Source organism: Bicyclus anynana, chromosome 23 (assembly GCF_947172395.1).
Source record: "Bicyclus anynana chromosome 23, ilBicAnyn1.1, whole genome shotgun sequence".
NCBI lineage: Eukaryota > Metazoa > Arthropoda > Insecta > Lepidoptera > Nymphalidae > Bicyclus > Bicyclus anynana.
This window is the reverse complement of record NC_069105.1, coordinates 9,708,079-9,731,521: the sequence shown is the minus strand read 5'-3', so window position 1 is coordinate 9,731,521 and position 23,443 is coordinate 9,708,079. Positions and strand designations below refer to the sequence as shown.

Genomic DNA, 23,443 nt, shown 5'->3' with positions numbered 1-23,443 from the left:
CATTTTAGTTTATTTTTGTGACGGTCGGAAGTCGGTTGATTTTTATTGTTAAGAAGTTTTTATAAGTACCTGTATAAACAAGGCCTTTTTCTCTTCGTTTAAATGTGTTCTTACACTCCGTGTTACCGATTAATATCCTTGTTCAAATAAAGGCATTGTGATCTCCCGGGAATATTCCCAAAACCCTTTCTCAAAAAGTGCTTACGTTTCTCTCGATGTGATCTCGTGAAGTGTCTCTTGTCCTTATTTATGGAACACTGAAAAGTACCGTCATTTAGGGATATATTTTAGGATTGTTGGAATGTTTTCTTTTAAAGTCAACTTTTAAATATTAAAAAGTTTGCCTACTAATTTAATATAATGTAATAGTAGAAATAGTGAAAGCCGTGATAGCCCAAAATCAAAAATAATTTATTTCAAGTAGGCTCAGTTGGCAAGTATTTGTAAAGATTCTACCTCTGGTTCGGAAGGCAGGTTCTGCTGAGAAGAAACCGGCAAGATAGTTAACAGTTGCTCTTTTAAAAAAAACCATACAGTATTATAATTTACAATTGATGACGACATTACAATTTCTTATAGTTTTATAGTTTTCTGTGTAAAGGTGGAAGCTGATCCAATGGCCTCCAAGCGCCTTTATCTTTAAGGAACCCTGACCTCTGCCTCCGATTGTGTTCGAAGCCTTTTTCTTAAAATGCACACAACTTTCCAGTTTTTAACCGACTTCCAAAAAGGTTCTACGTTCTACTGTATGTATGTTTTTTTTTATGTATGTCCAGCGATAATTCCGTCATTTGTGGACCGAATTTGAAAATTTTTTTTTTATCATAAATTAAATATCGCTTGTCTCTAACGGTGAAGAAAAAATATCGAGGGGAAACCTGCATACCAGAGAATTTTCTTAATTCTCTACGTATGTGGAGTCTGCCAATCCGCATTTGGCCAGCGTGGTGGACTATTGACCTAACCCCTCAAATTCTGAGAGGAAACTAGCTCAACAGTAAGCCGAAGGGCTGTTAAAAATGTTTAGACATCGGTATTCTCGTATAGGTGTTCGGTAAATATGATTAAAATCCGGCCAAGTGCGTGTTAGGCCACGCGCAGAGTAGGGTTCCGTAGATTAAGTTAGCACTTTAATCCCCTAAGTATATAATGCACAAAAAATATTATTACAAAAACAAAATTACTTGATCGTCAGTGGCTTACTTATGTCGACACTAAGTACCTATCTATCTATACGTTTCGATGCTAGATTTTTTCCAAGTCATTCAATTAGCACGTTATTCGGCACTAAGTACGTCTAGGCGATCAATTCGTATCATAACAGCACGTCAACTTCATAGTTTTTAATTTTTCGCTACATCAATTTCATAGTAATGAATTTTCTAAATGATTATGAATTTCCACGAAAAACAGAATACTGTGAAGAATTTTGTGTAAGTACCTAACAATTCAATTTTGATTGATTTGGTAGTTCGAATCCGGTCCGGGGTATGCACCTCCAACTTTTCAGTTGTGTGCATTTTAAGAAATTAAATATCACGTGTCTCAAACGGTGAGGGAAAACATCGTGAGGAAACCTGCATACCAGATAATTTTGTTAATTCTCTGCGTGTGTGAAGTCTGCCAATCCGCATTGGGCCAGCGTGGTGGACTATTGGCCTAACCCCTCTCATTCTGAGAGAAGACTCAAGCTCAGCAGTGAGCCGAATATGGATGGGTTGATAATGATGAATGAGATTTTTTTTAATTTTTAGATATTTCAAGTCAGTTTTGAGCTCTAAATGATTCCTAGGCATATAGATTAGGTAGTTATTATGACATGTATAAGTTTAGAAAAGCATATTTTTAATAAGGAAATTGATAAAGAAAAGCCTTCATAAAAGAAAATTTAATACGATTAGGACCCAGGAGCCTACATCATAAGTATTACTTATTTAATTATAGCATCAGAGGCTAGCAGGCCAAGTCCAATTTGATCAAAAATGTAGCGTTAATTTTTTTTACGTAGACTAAGGGTTTGGTACGCTGTCTCGTCATGCTCATAATCGACCAATTAGATTATATGATAACTTTATCACGTTACTTAGCAATAATTTGATTGGTTACCTTTATGTGAATTATTTTTATCTGTAAGCTCGACAAAATCACACGGTGTTAGTAGAAATGGTCACCAAACCAGTTTATTAGTCAATTTATTTCATACAGCAAAAATTTACTTAAAAACACGGTGCATGACTGTGTTGTTTTAAGCAGTTTATAATAGCCCGTTGAAAAATGCTAAAATATAGTAGTCGAATACACGTCAACTGGTTCTTATGAAAATGTTAAATTAAAATATGTTAATTAGGGTTTTCAATACTTACTTATTACTTAATTAATTAATTACTTTTATTTATTTGTATTTGTATATTTTAAATGGGTTTTCAGCCTGAAATAAAGACATATTATTATTATATTATTAATACGTTCCAACAAAAATGATTTAACATTAAATTCGTAACCTGGCTGTGAAATAACGCTTGAAAATGGTAGGAAAACTACATTTTGGAAACAAGCTAAAAATAAAACAATGTTAAATAGTTATTCAATATAATACTTTTATTCGACTTATAAGATAACACATTAAAAAATCTCTGTACAGTTAATATTTGAAATTGAATTACACTATCAAATATTCATTTATTTCTATCATCTCCTTTACCTTACCCCAATGAAGTGGGCAGTGGCGTAGCATGGAGGATGCCCTGTACCAAAATTATTTAGGAGGGGGGGGGGGGGGGGGGCAAATAAAGGGTAAGGATTTCTCGCAAAAAAATCTATATTGCTCGCTTAAAATAAATATGACAGTGACGTAACCTATGTACGATGTTTCCAACTTTTGGGCGCACGCTTAACCAGGGAAAAAAAGAGATTGTGGATTACCCACATTTAACTAATTTTTGCTTTCACACGTAAGGGGTAAGCTATTACTTGCTTCTATTATTCGTCAACTACTTAATCATCCACTCCTTTTACACACATATCCAACTTCACACATTCCACTCTTCTTTGGCCTACCTCTCCTATTGTGTCTTTCCATTTTCAATTTCGCCTTCTGCCCAATCGTCCATACAATCGTTTACATTTTACTGTCCACGCCGCCGCTTTCAGGCTTTCTCTTATAAGTTCTCTATCTTGATTCATTTATTTATTATATTTAAATCTATTAAGAACGTTATTCTATTTAGAAATACTGGGTACCTCCTTTTATGTCACAGGGTGAGAATCTCTTATTATCTACATAATTAATACCATCTAGAATGCACCGGAGATCATATTCAAAGGGCTTACTTGTGAATAAATAAAAAACATATATATTATATACAATAAATATATTTATGTACGATCTATATGTAGGTATAACATTTTATACAGTGCTAATCGAGATTAATAAAAATATTATTTAGTTAATTATCGTATACAAATAAAAACAATAAAAAATTACTTCTGCCTCTTATGACCTCCTTCCATTACATTGTATTGGTTGGAGCATCCTTATAATATAATTTAAAATATACAGCAGTTAGAATTTATATATTACGAGTATCTTAAATCTAACATTTCTTTAAGTATTTAAAAGAAAATTTTCTTTTTTGTTAGCAGGTATAAAAATTCCAAGAAATATTAAGAGCTTTAACGTCCTCATTATAAGTTAAACCTCATAAAAATACTTAATTGTTAGTCCTTCTCGACTCAGGGAAAAGAATTTAAATATTTTTGCCGCATAAATGGTCTCCGTATAAATCAGAACCACCGGAAACGGACTAGACGGCTCTGAGCAATTTGTGATATTTTACGATCTATGTATTTGGTATACGTAAAAATTTTCTTCCATCGATTTTATTTTATTAGCAGGGAAAATGAAATTGGAATCCTTTGCAGCTACCTTTGACTATTAAAAAAGATACTCAACAAAATCTTTTGAACAAGTACGAAGCAATCCAAGACTTAAAAACATTATTACTCTTTTTATGTCTCTCTCACTGAATCCTCTCAATAAAATATATTATAATAAATGTCTTCAAATTACGAGTACAGTTGTCATCTCTATAAGTCGAGACTTTTTACGGCATTTTCACGATTTTCCTTCATAACTATACAACTCCCGTTCTAGAAATAAAATCCTATCCCATTTTCTTATCAATATATCGATATAAAATCCGTCTTTTATGTATTTTTCATTGATTTATTTATCTAGTTTCTAGAATATAATTTTGAAATGCTAACTTTTTGTAGAACAACTTTTTTGTGTAAATTATGACGCTCGCCGCTGAATTCTTTGTTAAGTTGTAAAACTCTGAAAACATTTGCCTCGATGGAGAGAAACTTCAGTGTTGGCTATTCTTGTAATTAACTTCTTTGTAGTACACAAAGGAATACAGTCTGCATTTTCATGGTATATAAAATGATTAGCGGACGCCCGCGACTTCGTCCGCGTGAAATATAGTTTTTCACAAATCTCTCGAATGATGGATTTTTCCGGGACGAAAAGTAATTAAGAGTAAAATCTATTTCCATTCCAAATTTCAGCCAAATCGGTTCTGTAGTTGCGGCGTTAAGGAGTAACAAACATCCAAACAAACATCCGTGTTTATAATATTAGTAGGATTTGGCCACTAAGTTATTTGCCGAATGAGCAGCAGTAAAAACTTTAAATAAATTACCTTGACTTACTTTTACATTGATATTTAAGTCAACATTACCTGTTTATCTACATTCTAAGAGTTTGACTAATTACCTTTTTTTACATACAAGCAGTGTCTTTATAGCATGGCAAGTCAGTTGATGACACTTCCATGATATGCGGGCGACGGGGGGAAAGAACTGCGAGGGTGTGAAATCGTGCGCGCGGGCCAGAGGGACAAACTACGCGGGTATGAAGTCGCGCGCGCGGACCAGGGGGACAGACTACGCGGGTATGAAGTCGTGTGCGCGGGGCATAGGGAAGGATTGCACAGGTGTGATTTCGTGCGCGCGGGCTAGAGGGAAGGTCTGCGAGGGTATGAAGTCATGTGCGTGGGGCATCGCTACCCCCTCCCGGCCCGCGCGGGCCATTGGAGTGCTACGAACGAATTTGCCAAGCTATAGTCTTTACCGGTGTAGTTACAATTATTCTCCACTTCTAAGTACTTTGTACTATAAATATTTTCCGTAAATCAGAATCCTATTAAAAGAAATGAGAAATTCTCAAAAATTCTCAACCAGGCTTTTTACGGTATAATTTCACAATTATTATGATTCGTTTCCCCAACTTTATTTGCTCCGTTGGGAAAATAAAACATAGTGTTATCATCGATTTTAGTTTCGATGGAAAATGGGGATTCATCCTTGACGAAGTCGACCTTGCTGGTGGATATCCTGGTGGATTGGCTCATGGGGTCTTTGTAGAAGCTGGACTTGTGACGGTAGGTGGAGGACATGGTGGTGTTACGGCGTGCGAAGTCGTAGTTGGTACGGGGACCATGTCTGCAGAGGAGAGTCTCGTGGAACGCCATGCGGTATCTGGTGACAAAAAATCATCATCATCATCATCATCATCATCATCATCATCATCATCATCATCATCATCATCATCATCATCATAATATCAGCCGATGGACGTCCACTGCAGGACATAGGCCTTTTGTAGGGACTTCCAAACATCACGATACTGAGCCACCTGCATCCAGCGAATCCCTGCGACTCGCTGGATGTAGGCGGCATTAGGTACATTCTAAGAGTTTGAATTATTATCTTTTTTTACATGCAAGCAGTGTCTTTTATAGTCATCGTCGTGACAACGACAAAAAATATCATAAAATAACATGGTTCATTATAGGCCTATTATAACGGCCCGCTACAGATCCAACTGGTTTCACTCACTATATTGGTCTATAATATCAACCTATTAAAATAAAGCGATTTGGCAGAAATTTTGAATGGAAATAGATTTTGCTCTGGATTGACACAGGCTACTTTTCATCCCGGAAAAATCCATGGTTCCCGCTAGATTTGTGAAAAACTGAATTCCACGCGGACGAAGTCGCGGGCGTCCGCTAGTGTAAAATAAACTAGAAAAAAATTCGGATAGGTACTTAATGAAATAAAATGGTAATTTTGATAAAAACGTCCTTTGATAGGATTATGTACAAACGACTGCGCAAATAATGAAAACGAAAAAAAAAATACAAAATGAACTCGTTACAAGCAATTCAATAACTGTAATACTCGTAAACCTATAAAATAAAATTAATCACTTTTTATTCTCTGAAATCAGTCAAATGAAATTTGAGAAAAAAATATACATTTTGGTATTTAGAAATTTCATTCGTTAACGCTACCTAATAAATTAAAATTACAATATATTATGAAAGAAAGAAAGATCTTAAAGTTGAAGATACAAAAAGTTTTTATAAACATGCTTTATGAGAACAAACCTTACGTGTGAAAGCAAAAATTTGTAGAATATAACCCACAATGTCATTCAATCTGGTGCAGATTAAGTGTTTAAGTGGTGGTTCAGAAATGACAAAAGTCGAAAAAAGCAATCTCTTTTTATCCGAGATAAGTGTGCCCCCAAAAATTGTAAACATCCCAAACAGGTTAAGTCACTGTCACATTATGGCAAGCATTTTTATTTATTTTTTGAGAAATCTTAACTCTTCATTGGGCCCCCAACTAAGTCTGATACAGGCTCAGACCAACTATTGTATAGGACCTGCCTCGCTAGGAGTTACTTTTCTGACAAAGTATATGATCGACAATCTAATGCGATCATAAAAGCTGACTCTATAGAATCGATGTTAAACAGTTGTATTAGTGTTCGTCAGCTCCGTAAAAGAGCTCCGTAAAAATACCTTTTTGTGTAGTTGAATGGTGTAAAAACGGACAAAAACTTCAAGTTTAGTATAAGATATATACCAAATCAAAGCTCGTTTCCTCAGAAAATGACAGACAATTTTGTTTGGACTATGATTGCGATACAGGTCCTTCTATAATTGGTCTGAGGATACAGGGCCTCTCCAAGGCACGCTACGCCATTGAGTAGAAGCATCAAACACTGTCACGTTTGGCACAACAGCGTTAATGGTAGTAAAAGCTTACCTAGCACTCATAACGTTGTACAAGATGGGGTTGACAGTCGCCGACACGTAGTACAAGGCGCCGGCCACGTTGAAGAGGTGCTCATTGATGACGTTGAACTGCGGGTGCTGGTAGCCGTAGATGAAGAAGAGCCTTTGCACGTGGAATGGCGCCCAGCACACGAAGAAGGCTATCACCACCGCAACTGGCAACAAAATACTGCATTAGTAAATTAGGCAAGCAGATATTATCTTAGAATTAGATATAGAATTTCTCTTAGAACCCATTCTGAGAGATGACTTGGGGTTAGGCTAGTAGTCCACCACGCTGGACAATGCGGATTGGCGGACTTCACGCACGCGGAGAACTAAGAAAATTCTCTGGTATGCAGGTTTCCTCACGATGTTTTCCTTCACCGTTTGAGACACGTGTTATTTATATTTCTTAAAATGCACACAACTGGAGAGTTGGAGGTGCATGCCCCGGACTGGATTCGTACCCACCACCCTCCGAAATCGGAGGCAGAGGTCATATCCACTGGGCTATCACGTATCTCATATTCTCTTAGAAAAAGATAATCTCTTAGAACCCATTCTGAGAGATGACTTGGGGTTGGGCTAGTAGTCAACCACGCTGGCTAGTGCGGACTGTAAGAATTCACAAACGTAGAGAATTAAAAAAAAAACTGGTAAGCAAAAGAGAAGAGGTGCTCATAAATAAATGACGCAGATTGTTTTTTTTATAAAAGAATTTTTGCCGTATTTTTAAATATGACCAATATTCCCCAGATAAACCACCTAATTATCTAAAACTAATTTTTCCAAGTTGTATTTATTTTTCGGATTTTTAAAGCTTTTCCGTCTTGAATCAGTTTTTTCAATGTTGTGGCTGCTATAATTGAGATTTTAAAAATCTGATTTTTGTTAAACATTACGGATTAAATTAGGTACTGTATAAATGCGAAAGGTCATTCATCACGTAGATTGACGTACAAAGATGATATTTGGCAGGGAGGTAGATTATAGTTACCTGACGTCAGTGGCGTACACAAGGCTCTTAACTAGGGTAGGCACTGTACGTGCAACTGCGAATCATACTAAATCGAAAATTACTTCTCTAATTTAGGTTTGTATTGAATTCTGAGGGTAGGCAGTACATTTTTGCATCTATGAAGTGCACGCCACTGCCTGATGTCTGCTAAGAACGGATTTTGGAACAGGCCCGGATTAAAGAGGTCTAAGGGCTGACGAAGTCGAGGGAGTCCGCTAGTATTATATACGGGTTAAACACTCAAACAACGAGGCAATTTACTAATAACAAACAGTTCGCTAGTACGACGAATTACATTACTATTACCTATTGACATTGCTGGTATTGTAATAAAGTTACATTATGTTAGATCTATACTGTCGTTACCTCTTGGGGATTATTGTGTAAAATGTTTGACTTTATATAATTGATTTACATGTATAGTTTAAATTTACATTATACAAATTTTTTTTTTTTCAGAGAATCATTATTTAAATTTAAAATATCTCTCATTTATTTATTACTTCTTTTTTTTTTAATTTTTAACAATATAAGTATAAAATACAAAACATTATTAAAAATTTATAAAAAAAAAATTCACCCTCCCGCTGCGGGACATTTGAGTGTCCAAGCAACCGGTGGTCAGGGCTCCAGAGTGAGGAACCTCCTCACAATACGCGCCGTCTCAAGAATCACTGCCTTTTGTATCCGACTCTTGATCCAACAGTTAAGCGAAAGCTTCTTAAGGTGTTGGTCGAAGCTTTTCGCTATAAGACCATTGACTGAAACAACTATCGGAACAATAATAGTTGACTCAACATTCCACATGGCGGTAATCTCGTGAGCAAGGTCCAAGTATTTTGATACTTTTTCCTTTTCGGCTTTAACCAGAATATCGTCATGTGGAACAGTAATATCAACAATTATTGCACGACGCACTGACCGATCGACTAGCACTATATCAGGTCTATTGGCTACAATATACCTGTCAGTGATAATCGTTCGGTCCCAGTAGAGCAATGCACTGCTATTTTCAAGAACTGACGCTGGGTCGTACCTATAGTAAGGCATCTCAAAATCGATAAGGCCATATTGAAGAGCAAGCTGTTGGTGGATTATCTTGGCTACTTGATTATGTCTGTGCAAGTATTCGCCGTTAGCAAGGTGTAAATTTTATTATTTATACAATGTGGCAATACTGCCAGCCTTCTGAGCATTTTACCAATGAACAACGATTCGGATGAACTCTACGATGCCCAAGTCTATAGATGTAATTAAAATTTAGTATATTTTTTAGGGTTCCCTTATAGTCCCTCCTTTATAGTTTCGCCATGTCCGTCTGTCCGAGGCTTAGTGCTGAGACTATTACTACTAAGAATAAAATATACTAGAAAGCTATAAATTAGTATGAGTATACATTAAACATGTGAACAAACTCGTCGAATAAAATCTTGTAAAATATTTTTTTATGGTACCTCCCCTACATGCAAAGTGGGGATGAATTTCTTATACGTCTATCCTTATATCGGGCATCTTTATCGGTATTTTTGCGCATTATATAAGGGATTAAAGGGCTAAATTAATCTACGGAACCCTACTCTGCGCGTGGCCCAACACGCACTTGACCGGTTTTTTCATTATTTTTATAATAAATAGTTTATGTAGTAAGTTTAGTTAGTCAATATCAGTAAGTAGTTTTAATATCATTTTAAAATAAACTTGACTGAAAAAATAAAAAAAAAAATTTTTTTCGTTATTTTAATTTTATGAGATGCCTGCAAATCGATTGAACCAATTCATCAATACATAGTAATAAAATTTAAGTGTCTGTCTTTGATTTAAAAATAACTATGTTTATCAAGAGTTTACAATTAATATTTACACGATACTGATATACAAAAAAAGCTTTTTAAAATTTTCGTCTATCTGTCTGTATATCTGTTTATCTCTTGAATGGTTAAATCAGTTATAACGCGAAAGAAGATATAGGTTATTGAGCAACATACGGGCTACTATTTATCCTGGAAAAATCCATGATATCGCGGCATATGTGAAAAATTTCATGCGGTCAAAGTCGCGAGCGTCCAGTAGTTTGCAATAAATATTGGACAATAAATAAGGAATAATTTGACATTGGAATACGCCTAAAGGATATACGAACTGTCAAACTTTTGAGAAGTTTGTTAAGGAATTATACGTCCGTATAGAATTTAAGCGACAACTTGGAAAGTTTAAGCGATGGATTATCAATTGTCTCGAAATCCTGAGATTACAAGGAGGTACATCCTTACATTTGTACTATAGAGAATTTGAGGTGCCTATTTAACTAGGATAGGTCCTTGTTAAATGGGGATAATGACTAGGTTTGAATGTATTAATTTTTATGAGACATTCGGGTAAATAAGGTCAATATTAAGTAATCAATAAAAAACAAAAATTCTGGAATTTGCAAAATAAATAAATAAGACTATAAAATTGCAAAATCTACTAAAAATCTTTTATCGTAATTAGATGTAAATTCATATAATTCGTGCCATTTTGTATGGGGTGTTTTTCAGGGATCCGTGGCAGTGCCGCAAATACGAGTATGACCCTTAAGTCCTTGTAGCTCCGAAAGTAATAATCACAGATATCCTGTTACTTTTAGAAAATTGCTTTACTATTATCATTAGCATTTACTATTTGCATATTCGGCTCACTGCTGAGCTCGAGTTTCCTCTTAGAATGAGAGGGGTTAGGCCAACAGTCCACCACACTGGCCCAAAGCGGATTGCAAGACTTCACACACGCAGAGAATTAAGATAATTATCTGGTATGCAGGTTTACTCACGATGTTTTTCCTTCACCGTTTGAGACATATATGATATTTAATTTCTTAAAATGAACACAACTGAAAAGTTGGAGGGGCATGCCCTAGACCGGATACGAACCCACACCCTCCGGAATCGGAGGCAGAGGCCATATCCACTGGGCTATCACGGCTACGAAAAATAAAAGCAAGAAATACTTATTACTAGTAGTATTTCTTTACTATTAGCATACTCCTAATTTATATCCAATTAAAAAAAAACTGTCTTCATTCCTATTGTATTTATTCAACACATTACAAAGGTAACATTATGCAGACATTCGAAATTGGCTAACTTCTGAAAGGGTCTTTATTTGTTTAAGATAGTTTCAAAAGGTAACGAAATTTATGCAAACGGAGAATTAACTTAGTGGATCCCTAGGACGCGTCAATTTACTACAAGTGAGTAGCGATTGAGAGAGGCTTTTAAAGCTGTTTAGAGTTCAAAAATAGTTTTAGAGGTTTAGAGTAATTATTAGGTTTAAATTACCATTTATTTGGCTTTTGTTGTCAGACGGTTTATTTTTGATTAAGATAAATAGTTCATCAACTAAAGTGGGGGAAGATTTGGGTGTGACGTCTTGTTTTTTAGAGAAATAATAAGATAAACCTAATAAGGATTTTTTTTAAATAGGTTTAAATTTATACGCATTTTTTATTATAATTTATGTATCACGGACTAAAATATAGAATCAATTTAATTCAAAAAATAGTTTAGAAGTCGGGCCGGAAAAATAAATGCGAACTTATAATGGGGATGATGACTAGGTTTGAATATATTAATTTTTATGATACATTCGGGTAAATAGGGTCAATGTTAACTAATTTATACATAAAATGCAAAGATTGTCTGGATATTTGCAAAATAAATGAGATTATAAAATTTCAAAAACTACTAAATTTTTTTTATCGTAATTAGATGAAAATTCATACAGTTTAGTTTCCTTACATTAAATGTGACATTTTTTAAATATATGAACTATAAAGATAAACGCACAAATAACAAAGATATTAGTAATTTTGTTTGAACGCGCATACAAATCTAACAATCATTACATTGCCTATGACGTCATTTTTTCGAGCCATTTTGTATGGGGCGTTTTTCAGGCATCCGCGGCAGCGCCGCAAATGTGACTCTTTAAATCCCTGTAGCTCCGAAAGTAATGATCGCAGATACCCTGTTCCTTTTACAAAATTGCTTTACTATTAGTATACTCTTAATTTATATACAATTTAAAACACTGTCATCATCCCTATTGTACAACAGTATATAACGCAATTAAATGATGTGTAAATGTAAAGATGTATATCAGCTTTGATAAATAGGTTTTTGCAGATACAAAATATAATAACATTATATAATAATAACGTCTAACACATTATATTCGTAGACTATTAAAATCATAACCCGATTATACGGCAAAGCTATGCGCTGAGGGATCATAGCTTTGCCGTAATCGTGTAAAAATTCAGTTAAATATTTTGCGTAGCCTGATAAAAAAAATATTTTAACATGATTAAATTCAGTTTTTAAATTTTCATGGCTCTATAATCTTGCTCCTTTTCCCATGTCTCAAGACCGAGGCCCAGGCCTATGTACTACTGTTGAAGGCTCCCTGTCCACCATTGGCATATCTAGGATTATTTCCTAGGATGGGCCTACATATCACTGAACAGAGTCGACACTCAATATAAAAATTTCGTCAGCAATATTTGTAGACACAGACCTCTGAAACGGCTCGACTTATTTATTATTTTTTCTTTGTATCTGTTGTATCAGAAAAGATCTCAAAATATTTATTACGTATAGGTTTTTCTTTATTATAAGTTGTAATTGTTATTATTTGATATTTTCTGTAAAATTATTAGTATTACGTTCGGCGTTCTTCATAGAGCTTCATTTGGCTGGTGGGAGGCTTCGGCCGTGGCTAGTTACCACCCTACCGACAAAGACGTACCGCCAAGCGATTTAGCGTTCCGTACGATGTCGTGTAGAAACCGAAAAGGGGTGTGGATTTTCATCCTCCTCCTAACAAGTTAGTCCGCTTCCATCTTCGACTGCATCATCACTTACCATCAGGTGAGATTGTAGTCAAGGGCTATCTTGTAAAGAATAAAAAAAAAAAAAAAAATTGAATTTCAAATCGGTAGCCCAGTATCTTAGGGTGGGCACTGGACTATTCTAGGGTGGGCCCGGCCCACCCGGCCCATCCGCTATATACGCCTATGCTGCCCACCGGAGCGGAGCGAGGCTGCGGAGCGGAGTGACTTCCCGAAGAAAATTTCCCGCTCCGGTTACCGGTTTTATATGAATTTTTAAACTAACTCGCAAGTCCTTATCCTCTTATTTATTTATTTATTTATTTATACTTTATTGCACAAAATAAAACAAAAACAATAACAAAGGAAAACATAGAAAACAAGTATGTGCAAAGGCGGTCTTATTGCTTATAGCAATATCTACCAGACAACCTTTGGATAAAGGAATTAATGTAATTAAATGCGGGATAGTGCAACAAAAAAAATATATATATAATAATTAAAATAGTATATTTATATATAATACATGTATAAATATAAAATATACATAATATATAATAAAATAAATAAATAAATATATAATAAAATAAATATATAAATATACCTGAGTAATAATTATAAAGAAACTACGAATTACAACTATACGGGTAATATTTGAATAAACGACTTTTAAAAGTTCCCAGTGTCTTTGAATTACGTATTTCATAAGGAAGACCATTCCAGAGAGTAATTGATGTACGTGTAAATGACTTATTATAGAACTTAGTGTGGCTAGGAGGAACATGCAACCGACTGTTTGTACAAGCTCTCAAATTTTGGCGCTCAGTATTTGAGCCATGAAAAGAAAATTTCTGTTTTAAATAAGAGGAGGAGCTCCTCTTAAGAGGAGCAGAGATTTTGCGCAATCCTATTGGTTAATATTTCTCCGTTTCTCGGCTCCGCTGCCTCGCTCCGTTCCGGTGGACTGACAGCCTCTACGTAACCCGACTATAGTCATTTGTAAAACGTTTGATAGTTTACAAAGCGGGTGAAACCGGAAACTTAATTAATCCTTGTTAAAGAGATTAGGCTTATATAGAGAGATTGCTTGTGCATGTAAATGTACTATTAAATTTAGCTCTTTATAGCAGATAAGTACGCTGAGCCTTGATAGCCTTGATAGGATATGACCTTTGTTTCCGATTCCGGGGCATGCGCCTCCAACTTTTCATTTGTGTGCATTTTAAGAAATTGAAAATCACGTGTCTCAAACGGTGAGGGAAAAACATCGTGAGGAAACCTGTATATTTTTTTATTCTCTGCGTGTGTTAAGTCTGCCAATTGGGCTAACGTGCTGGACTATTTGGCCTTACCCCTCTCATTCTGAGAGGAGACTCGAGATTAGCAGTGAGCCGAACATGGGTTGATAACGATGAATGACTATAGCAGATGTCTGCGACTTTGTTCGCTTACAACGCCTAATATTCTTGTTTAGATAGTCTATTTTAGAAACTGAAGGAGCGATATCAATTAGCATGGCATGTTAAAAATTCATTAACTGTCTGTAAGTGGTTGTTTGGTAAACGGGCTTCGATGTCACGCTCCTCCAGTACTTGTACCTGAAGAATATCCCAATAGGTTATTTTTTGTTGACCTACTTCAAAATTAATTAATTTCAAGTAGGCTCAGTTTACAATCACTTTTGAAACGTCACTTGACTATTTGTAAAGACTCTACCACCGGTTCGGAAGGCAACTTCTGCTGAGAAGAACCGGCAAGAAACTCAACAGTTGCTTTTTTAAAAAATCATACAGTATTTTAATATACAATTGATAACAACATTGCTTATAGTTTTACTTTCACTTTTAGTTTTACTTTAGGACTCAAACCCTGAACATCATTATGCTAGCGGATAGCTAACCACGGTACCTATAAGGCAGCTCTTGATTTAGTATTAGAGAGAATTTACAAACTTAGGTATAGAGTGGGTAGTTCTACAAATACTTCACTCTAGATCGCTATTGAACGACTACAAATTACGTTTCAAAGTTATACTGAGCAAATACCCTATAGAACTAGAGCTCGGAACAGTCAGACATACCTCATTTTAAAAAGACTGAAAGTCAGTGTTTGACAAAGGCCGTACGTACTCGTACCTACCATAGGTGCGGTAGAAAATAGGGTAGTTGACTCATCTCAAACTCAAATTTAATATAAACGATATTAGTTTCGTATAGTACTAGTAATAAGGGTCCCAAATAGGTATACCAATTTTAATTAAACACAGCTAAAGTTTACTATAGAAAATTAAGTTAAAAATTGCGTGTGTTAACTATTTAAGACGGTTTAAAAAGTGTCAACCAGCCTATTATTGCCATATAGATAGCCCAGTAGATATGAACTCTGACGTCGATTCGGAGGACGTAGGTTTGAATATGGGCCATGGCATGCACCTACAACTTTTTAGTGATGTGCATTTTAAGAAATTCAGTGTTTCAAACGGTGAATGAGAATCATCGTGAGGACATGCATAACTTAGAATTATCTTAATTGCCATTGCGGAATGGCAGACATCACACACGCAGAGAAATATCTGCGTGTGTGATGTCTGCCATCACATATATAGATATAGCGTGGTGGAATTAGCCTAACCTCTCTCTTTCTGAGAGGAGACTTGTGTTCAATAGTGAACCATAATCTAATTATGATGATAGGTTTGTCCGCCTAAGCTCTTATCATAGGCAAGTCATCATCATTCATCATTTAAAACCCACAATCATATCAGCCGATAGACGTTCACTGCAGGACACAGGCCTTTTTTAGGGACTTCCAAACATCACGATCCTAAACCGCCTGTATCCAGCGAATCCCTGCGACTCGCTTGATGTCGTCATGGTGGGGGGGCGACCAACACAGCGCTTTCCGGTGCGTGGTCGCTATCCCAGCACCTTGGGACCCCAATGTCCATCGGCTCTTTGAACTGTGTGCCTCACTCATTGCCTCTTCAGCTTCGCGACTCGTTGATAAACCTATGCCTTTATAAATGAGGTACATTTTTTTTTTTTGGAGGTTTTGGCTGGTGGGAGGCTTCGGCCGTGGCTAGTTACCACCCTACCGGCAAAGACGTACCGCCAAGCGATTTAGCGTTCCGGTACGATGCCGTGTAGAAACCGAAAGGGGTATGGATTTTCATCCTCCTCCTAACAAGTTAGCCCGCTTCCATCTTAGACTGCATCATCACTTACCATCAGGTGAGATTGTAGTCAAGGGCTAACTTGTAAAGAATAAAAATAAAAAAAAAATAAATAAAATACATCTGGCTATGACAGGCTCTTATTCCTTTATAGAGGTTACAGTTGTTAGCTTTCGTTATTGACCCAATTATTTCCAATAACTGTGGGTAGAATTCAATTTAGAGACCAAGTTTCTTTCCTTTCTATAAAACTACTTAAAGCACTTAGCGGGCAGTTAAAATTACATCAAGCTTCAAGAATAAGACCTAATAAAGTAAGCTCTTGACAGCGATCTCACTTGATGTTAGGTTTGCTAAAGCTGTATCACGAACTTAACTTTGAAATGAATAGGGATGATGTCAGTTTTTTGAATTGTATATAAATTAAGAGTATGCTAATAGTAAAGCAATTTTGTAAAAGGAGCAGTATCTGCGATCATTACTTTCGGAGCTACAGGGATTTAATGGGTCAGATTTGCGGCGCTGCCGCGGATCCCTGAAAAAAGCGCCACATACAAAAAAGTACGAATTAATGACGTCGTAGGTAATGTAATGATCGTTAGATTTGTATGGGCGTTCAAACAAAATTACTAATAACTTTGTTATTTGTGCGTTTATGTTTATAGTTCATTTATTAAAAAAATGTCAAATTTAATGTAACGAAGCTAAAACTATATGAATTTTTATCTAACTATTATTAAAGATTTTCAATAGATTTTGAAATTTTATGAATTAATTTATTTTGCAAATATCCAGACAATCTTTTTATGTATAAATTAGTTAACATTGACCCTATTTACCCGAATGTATCATAAAATCAATATATTCAAACCTAGTCATCATCCCCATTGTAGACTAATGATATTTTATTTTTTAAGTTCTACAAAATACATATTGCAATTTTCACATTAATTTAATTAAAATAAATTAAGAGTAAGAATAAAAAGTATAATATAATCTAAATTTTAAATAAATAAAATAATTTTAACAAACCATCTAACCTAACCATCTAATTGTTCACCCAAAACTAGTTACGCAATACGCTGGCACTGGTACCCGTCTGGATGGCAAGACTCATCCATTTGTCCAAATAAGCGCCAGCTTGGGTCACCTGATGCATGGATCAATTTGCCGAACATGGGATTAAAAAAATATATTAAAATACTAGCAGAACCTCACGGTTTCACCCGTTGCTGTAGGAATAATAGGATCAAATATTAAGCCTAAAGCACTCGGAGATAGTGTAGCTTCCAAATAGTGAAAGAATTTTTCAAATCTGTTCGTAATTTCGTAGCTTAATGCAAACAAACAAACGTACAATGAAATCTTTTCTCTTTATAATATTAGCATAGAAATATACAATAAAATTTCAGTTGTTGGAGAAAAAATTTACCTTGTTTTATACTACAAATGGACGCTCCTCGCAAAATTCGTGCTTAGCGGAGGTCTACTACGAGTATAATCTACCTCCCTGCGAAATTTCATCCTTGGACGTCGAGCGGTTTTCAATATTTCGTAATGAGTGACTTTTGATTTTATATATTTAGATTAATTAATTAATACTTTTTAAATTACAAGTAAATAGTGCTGTTTTTTAGCATGTTTTGATATATTTAAGAATTAGTTAAACAATATTAAACGCCGGTTATTTAGTTCCCCAAAAGTTCCAGCATCCGCCAATGTTCTAAACAAGACATTTAGATGACAATATGTCCTAATTGCTTTCACATGTTCTAATCTCTACTCTCTCAGTACTCAGTACGTCATAGCCACATAATATGAAACATTGGGTGAAATTTTAAGATGGATCTGTGTAGAGAACTATCTACATCTAATCAACGATATTTTGTTAGTAATATTAATTATTTTTTATCATATTCACATCAGAAAACGTCAACTTAATATTAATATTTATGTATTTATGTATAAAATTACATGAAATCTGGAAATTGTACGAGATAGGAGTATATTATTTTACACAGAATAGAAAAACGCTAGCTGGCGCTAGTGATTTCACATGTACCTAAATTGTACAAATATTGATCTAAAAACTCTTGATTTTTACGCGATTTCGGAAGGAAGACTTGAACATTGACTTGACATTGAAATAAACTTGTAGATATAAAAGAAAATAAAAAATATTAGACAATATTGTCTGGATATCAATTTTGTTTTATGTAATTGAACGTTTGCAACTATTAACTGCAACTATTTGTACTTATTTATACTTTTTATAATAATGATAATAATAAAACACTTTAAAAATCTATGTACGAGTAAATATAACAGATATTTACTCCACTTAAATAAAAATACTCATAGGAGTTATTACATTTACAATTTCTTTAAGTTTTACAAAAGTTACGGAACCGTCACTTGGGGGTATATAAGTACACGAAAGTTCTTCAATAATTGTACCCGTTAGTGACACTAAACAATAATAAAATATGTATTTTGTTACCTCAATATATTTTCTTAGTCCAACTTACACAAGAATGGTATCTAGAGACACTATGGTGAAGTTGTTGTCTAAAAAGAACTGTCGGTAGCATTCGATTATCTCCTTGTGTGTGGTCTGTGATGGGCAGATATTTCTCATTTTTTAAACGCTGAAAGTATGTTAATTCATGTTCCTTTGTTAAAAACACTTAAAATTTGATCTTTAAAAGTAGTTTTCAAAAGGTTGCCACAAAGCTAAGTGGCTACTGCGGAAATTATTTCCCATATTATGTCGAGGAAATTATAAAAAAGATACGTTTTAAACTTGGATGAGGAGACCCTCATCCAAGTTTAAAACGTATTTTTTGCATATAAAAGGGAAAGGGAGGGTTTCATAAACTATGAAACCCTCCCTTTCCCTGACCCACGGCACCTACTGTTTTTAAGCTTTTACAAAACGATAAATTTCTGGTTATCACAGACTCCCGTTTTATTTTTTAGTTTTACTTACTGCTCGGTCCCAAAATGTCACTCTCAATAACTCGTAACTCGGTCGAAACTTTGAAATCGTATAATATAGTGGAGGAACTTACTCAGCATGCGAATAACAGCTTTCCTCGACTTTGCCTGGCGCGATTCTCCGTGGACATGGTCTTTGAACAAGCCGATTTTGGTCTTCGCGCTCACTCGGGTAGACCTGGTAAAAAAAATGTATGCTCATTAGGCAATGTACTGTGGGAAGTCCGTTCGACTTTAAATGTGGTAAAATTACTGATCAAGCGCGTTATAGTGTGTATGAACCAAGGTTATAAGAAATATGCGCTTTATCTATGTCCTTTGTTTTTTTTTTTCTTTTTTTTTTCATTCGTTTCGTCAATTTCTTTCAGCCAACGCGCTTTCTAATAGTATCTCGTATACTAATGCTTGTCTGGACACCTTACCACTATCGCTTTAGAGAAATCGTTTTAGCGATAAGGCTGCCTTTGCGTGCGGTTCGTAATTTTAAATTTCTCTTTTATGTGTTGTATTGTTTTAATTTTTTGTTTAGTACTACATTGTGTGCAATAAGAAGTTTAAATAAACAACAAAGTAGCCTATGTTCTACTCCAATGTCTAATTTATCTCAATACCAAATTTCATCCAAATCGGTTTAGTGGTTTAGTCGTAAAAAGGTAGCAGACAGAAAGACTTACTTTTGCAATTTTAATATTAGTATTGATGGACATTAGCGAAGTAATGCTCGCGGACTGATTCTATTTAAAATTTATCATTATTCATTTTGTCCGGGACAATATGAATAACGTTAATAAATATAATTAATCACTCTTGGTCCATAATATAAACAATGTACCTAACAAATTGATGTCATTGTAATATGATGGACGATCATTTTTAAATAACTTCCGGGAGTTGTAGCACCTAGCAGACGCCCCGCGGTTTCACCCGCCTAATTCCCGTTCCTGTTGGGATACGGGGATAAAATATAGCCTATGTGCATCAGGGTTAATGTAGGATTATAATGGTGAAAGAATTTTTTAAATTGGTTCAGTAGTTTCAGAGCTTATTCAATTCAAACAAACGTATGATAAAATATTTCTTCTTTATAATATTACTATTAATTAATCAAATGATCGCGACTTTGTCTGCTAAAAAAACAGTGTAAAATGTTGTAAGTAGGTACTTATTTTTAGCACAATTAATGTTTTGCTTAATTTGGAGTAAGATGGTACAAAATAATAATTATAATATGCAATAAATGGCTATGTTATATTGGCTGATTCTTTATTACAAAAATAATAATACACCTACATAAGAGTATGTAGGTATTCTATGATTCCTTCTACCTTCTTTATGGTTGGTGGGAGGCTACGGCCGTGGCTAGTTACCACCCTATCGACAAAAAAGTATCAAGCGATTTAGCGTTCCGATACGATGTCGTGTAGAAACCGAAAGGGGTATGCATTTTCATCTTTCTACTAACAAGTTAGCCCGCTTTCATCTTAGATTGCATCATCACTTACCATCAAGTTAGATTGTAGTCAAGGGCTAACTTGTAAAGAATGAAGAAAACCTACATTATTTATTACTAAGTATATAGGTAGGTACATACGGAAACTTGTTATACAATAAAATAGAAAGTAAAAATATTCGCAAAAGGAAACTTTGAAAGGGTCTGTCTCATAGGATTACAAGTCCTTTGACCCCTGAGAACACAAACTTTACCTGTCTCTATCTGAATACATGATTCCATGTCGTTACAATTCTTTAACTCGAAGGGTCGATGTACCTATATAATTTAAGTGACGCTGGATTCTGACTACGACCTGCGGATTCAGCAAAATACAAAAAAAAACTAAAAATTTTGCCATAAAAACAACCGATGTCCAAAAACCCTAAATAATCCATCATGGTCCATAATATTTTTTTAAATTTCTATGTACGAGTAGGTCTCAGACGAATTGCCTTTTATAGGACCTGCCTTGCTATTGGTTACCCATCTGTCAAAAATATATGATCATGATCTAACGCATTCATACAAACTGCATCTATAGAATTGATGTTTCATTGTGTTAAAATTACAAGTGTGTCAATTTATAACTTATAGTAGTGTGTATTTATTGGTGTTTAATATTATAGATGTGTGAGTTTACCTCGTTCCCTTAAAAAAATAACACACAATTTTGATTGTGAATTTGGGTGCGTTACTGATCCTTCTATGATTGGTCTGAGATGTAGGTATATATAAATAAAAATAGCCAATAAATAAAGTCCCACGCCTTCTGTTTATTTATTCAATGACCAGTTAGTCCTTGAATGCGATCTCTTATGATGTTAACTGAGATCTAAGATGGAAACGAGCTTATTCAAATTCAATTCATTTATTGCCAGAATTTGATAATGTACAGTTATTAAATTACATGGTGCGGCTCAAATTCTCAATTATAATTTTCTTAATAGGCGTTATTAAAAATTCCAATATTTTTCTTTTTTTTTAAATTCTTATCTAAGATGGAAGCGGGCTAACTTGTTAGTAGGAAGATGAAAAACCACATCCCTTTCGGTTTCTACACGACATCGTACCGGAATGCTAATTCGGTCGGATGGTTCGAATCTCGTCTTTCATGACGAAACCCCTTCTCCAATACAACCTCATGTATATTATTATTCATCATATCAGCTGATGGACGTCCACTGCAGGACATAGGCCTTTTGTAGGGACTTCCAAACATCACGATACTGAGCCACCTGCATCCAGCGAATCCCTGCGACTCGCTTGATGTCGTCAGTCCACTGGTGGGGGGTCGGCCAACACTGCGCTTACTAGTGCGGGGTCGCCATTCCAGCACTTTGGGACCCCAACGTCCATCGGCTCTTCGAACTATGTGCCCCGCCCATTGCCACTTCAGCTTCGCAACTCGTTGAGCTATGTCAGTATATTATTATTGTATATTATAAGTATAAAATGAAGTTTGTTTTACCTTATGTGTACGCCCATAGTGATGTACAAGCAAAGAATGAGAATGGCCGGTACAAAGAAGAAGAAGATGCTGCTGATCTCCAGGAGAGGAGACGACGCCGTCAGCGTGCAGAATGCAGAGTCCAGGGAGACGTTCCCAGAATCTATGAAATAACATAAATAAGTCACTTTTTATACTTTCGAAACGTCAGGTAATTTATAAGATAATAGTGATAATAATTTGTTAAAAACTTAAAATTAAATTTATGGTAGGGATACAATATGTAATGACCTAGCCAAACTTATTCATTGATAAATATCATGAAGTACTTTATTTAACTCGATAAAGACAGTTTTACCGCTGCGATTACGTATTTTAAAATGCAAGGAGAGATAAAGGCGTGTGTTATATGGATAGTCGGAATTATTTGAATTACTTTTTATGAAAATATAAAAACTTTTTTTTTTTAGTTAAAAAAAAATAGTCACGCAGTCCGGCTCCTATAAGTGGACTTGTCAACACCTTGAAGTCAAGAGAAACACTCCGCGACACCCTGTATATAAAAATACTGTAGAGTTAGTTAATTTCTCCGTTCGTCTATGTTTCTGACAATGCTCTGCGGTTTATACCTAAATGTTTTAGTCAAAATGGTTGTAGTAAAACCTCCACTCCGCAATTGTAGTTAGGAAATGCTTTGTTAGTTAAGAAGCTTTTAGAACAATTTCAAACAGTGCATCGTACATAAGTCCTTTTTCAGTTAGTTCCACAATGGTTCAGGCAAGCTTAGGTTACGTTGTTTTGTACAAATTCAAAGTATGTTTTAACAAATAGACATTTAAGTAAGCTTCTTTGTGTTTTCAAAGGCCTGTCTCAGTTTAATTAATATTTCATTGAGTCGTTAAGGTTTTTGGTTGGTTTTAGTGGTTGTTTCATTTAACCTCAATGTCTCTACGGTTGTTCGTTCACAATACAAGTCTTTACAAGTCAACGTTGCAAAAGTGCTTGTAAACTAATAGTCCAATCATTTGGTAGTTTTACCTGGAAAGTTTTCCGGGAGTTTTGAATAATATAGATTTAACCATATAAGCTAGATTAACTTAGGCTGGATTAACACAATAGGCTACTTTTAATGCCGGAAAAATTTATAGATCCCGCTGGTTTTGTGAAAAACTGAAAGTCACGGGCGTCCGCTAGTTGTGTAATATTCTTTAAAAACAATGTTTTAACCATCGATCTATTAAAAAGTCGATGCACAATCAGCGACTAAAAAACGTCCCCACATAATGAGTGCCAAACACAACTTCATGGCACTCAATT

The 23,443-nt window shown here is 35.1% G+C and overlaps 1 protein-coding gene across 1 annotated transcript in view; it reads right to left on the bottom strand.

The window, feature by feature from the left end:
* Window positions 1–2,595: 2,595 nt before the first annotated feature.
* Window positions 2,596–23,443, bottom strand: part of LOC112053187 (neuropeptides capa receptor-like) — a 54,373-nt gene continuing 33,525 nt past the window's right edge. The window contains exons 4-7 of the mRNA XM_052888637.1: window positions 22,148–22,289; window positions 19,262–19,365; window positions 7,123–7,306; window positions 2,596–5,541 (exon numbers count right to left, since the gene is read on the bottom strand). Coding sequence (XP_052744597.1) covers window positions 5,250–5,541; window positions 7,123–7,306; window positions 19,262–19,365; window positions 22,148–22,289 — 722 coding nt within the window. The 3' untranslated portion in view covers window positions 2,596–5,249. The remainder of the gene's footprint in view (window positions 5,542–7,122; window positions 7,307–19,261; window positions 19,366–22,147; window positions 22,290–23,443) is intronic.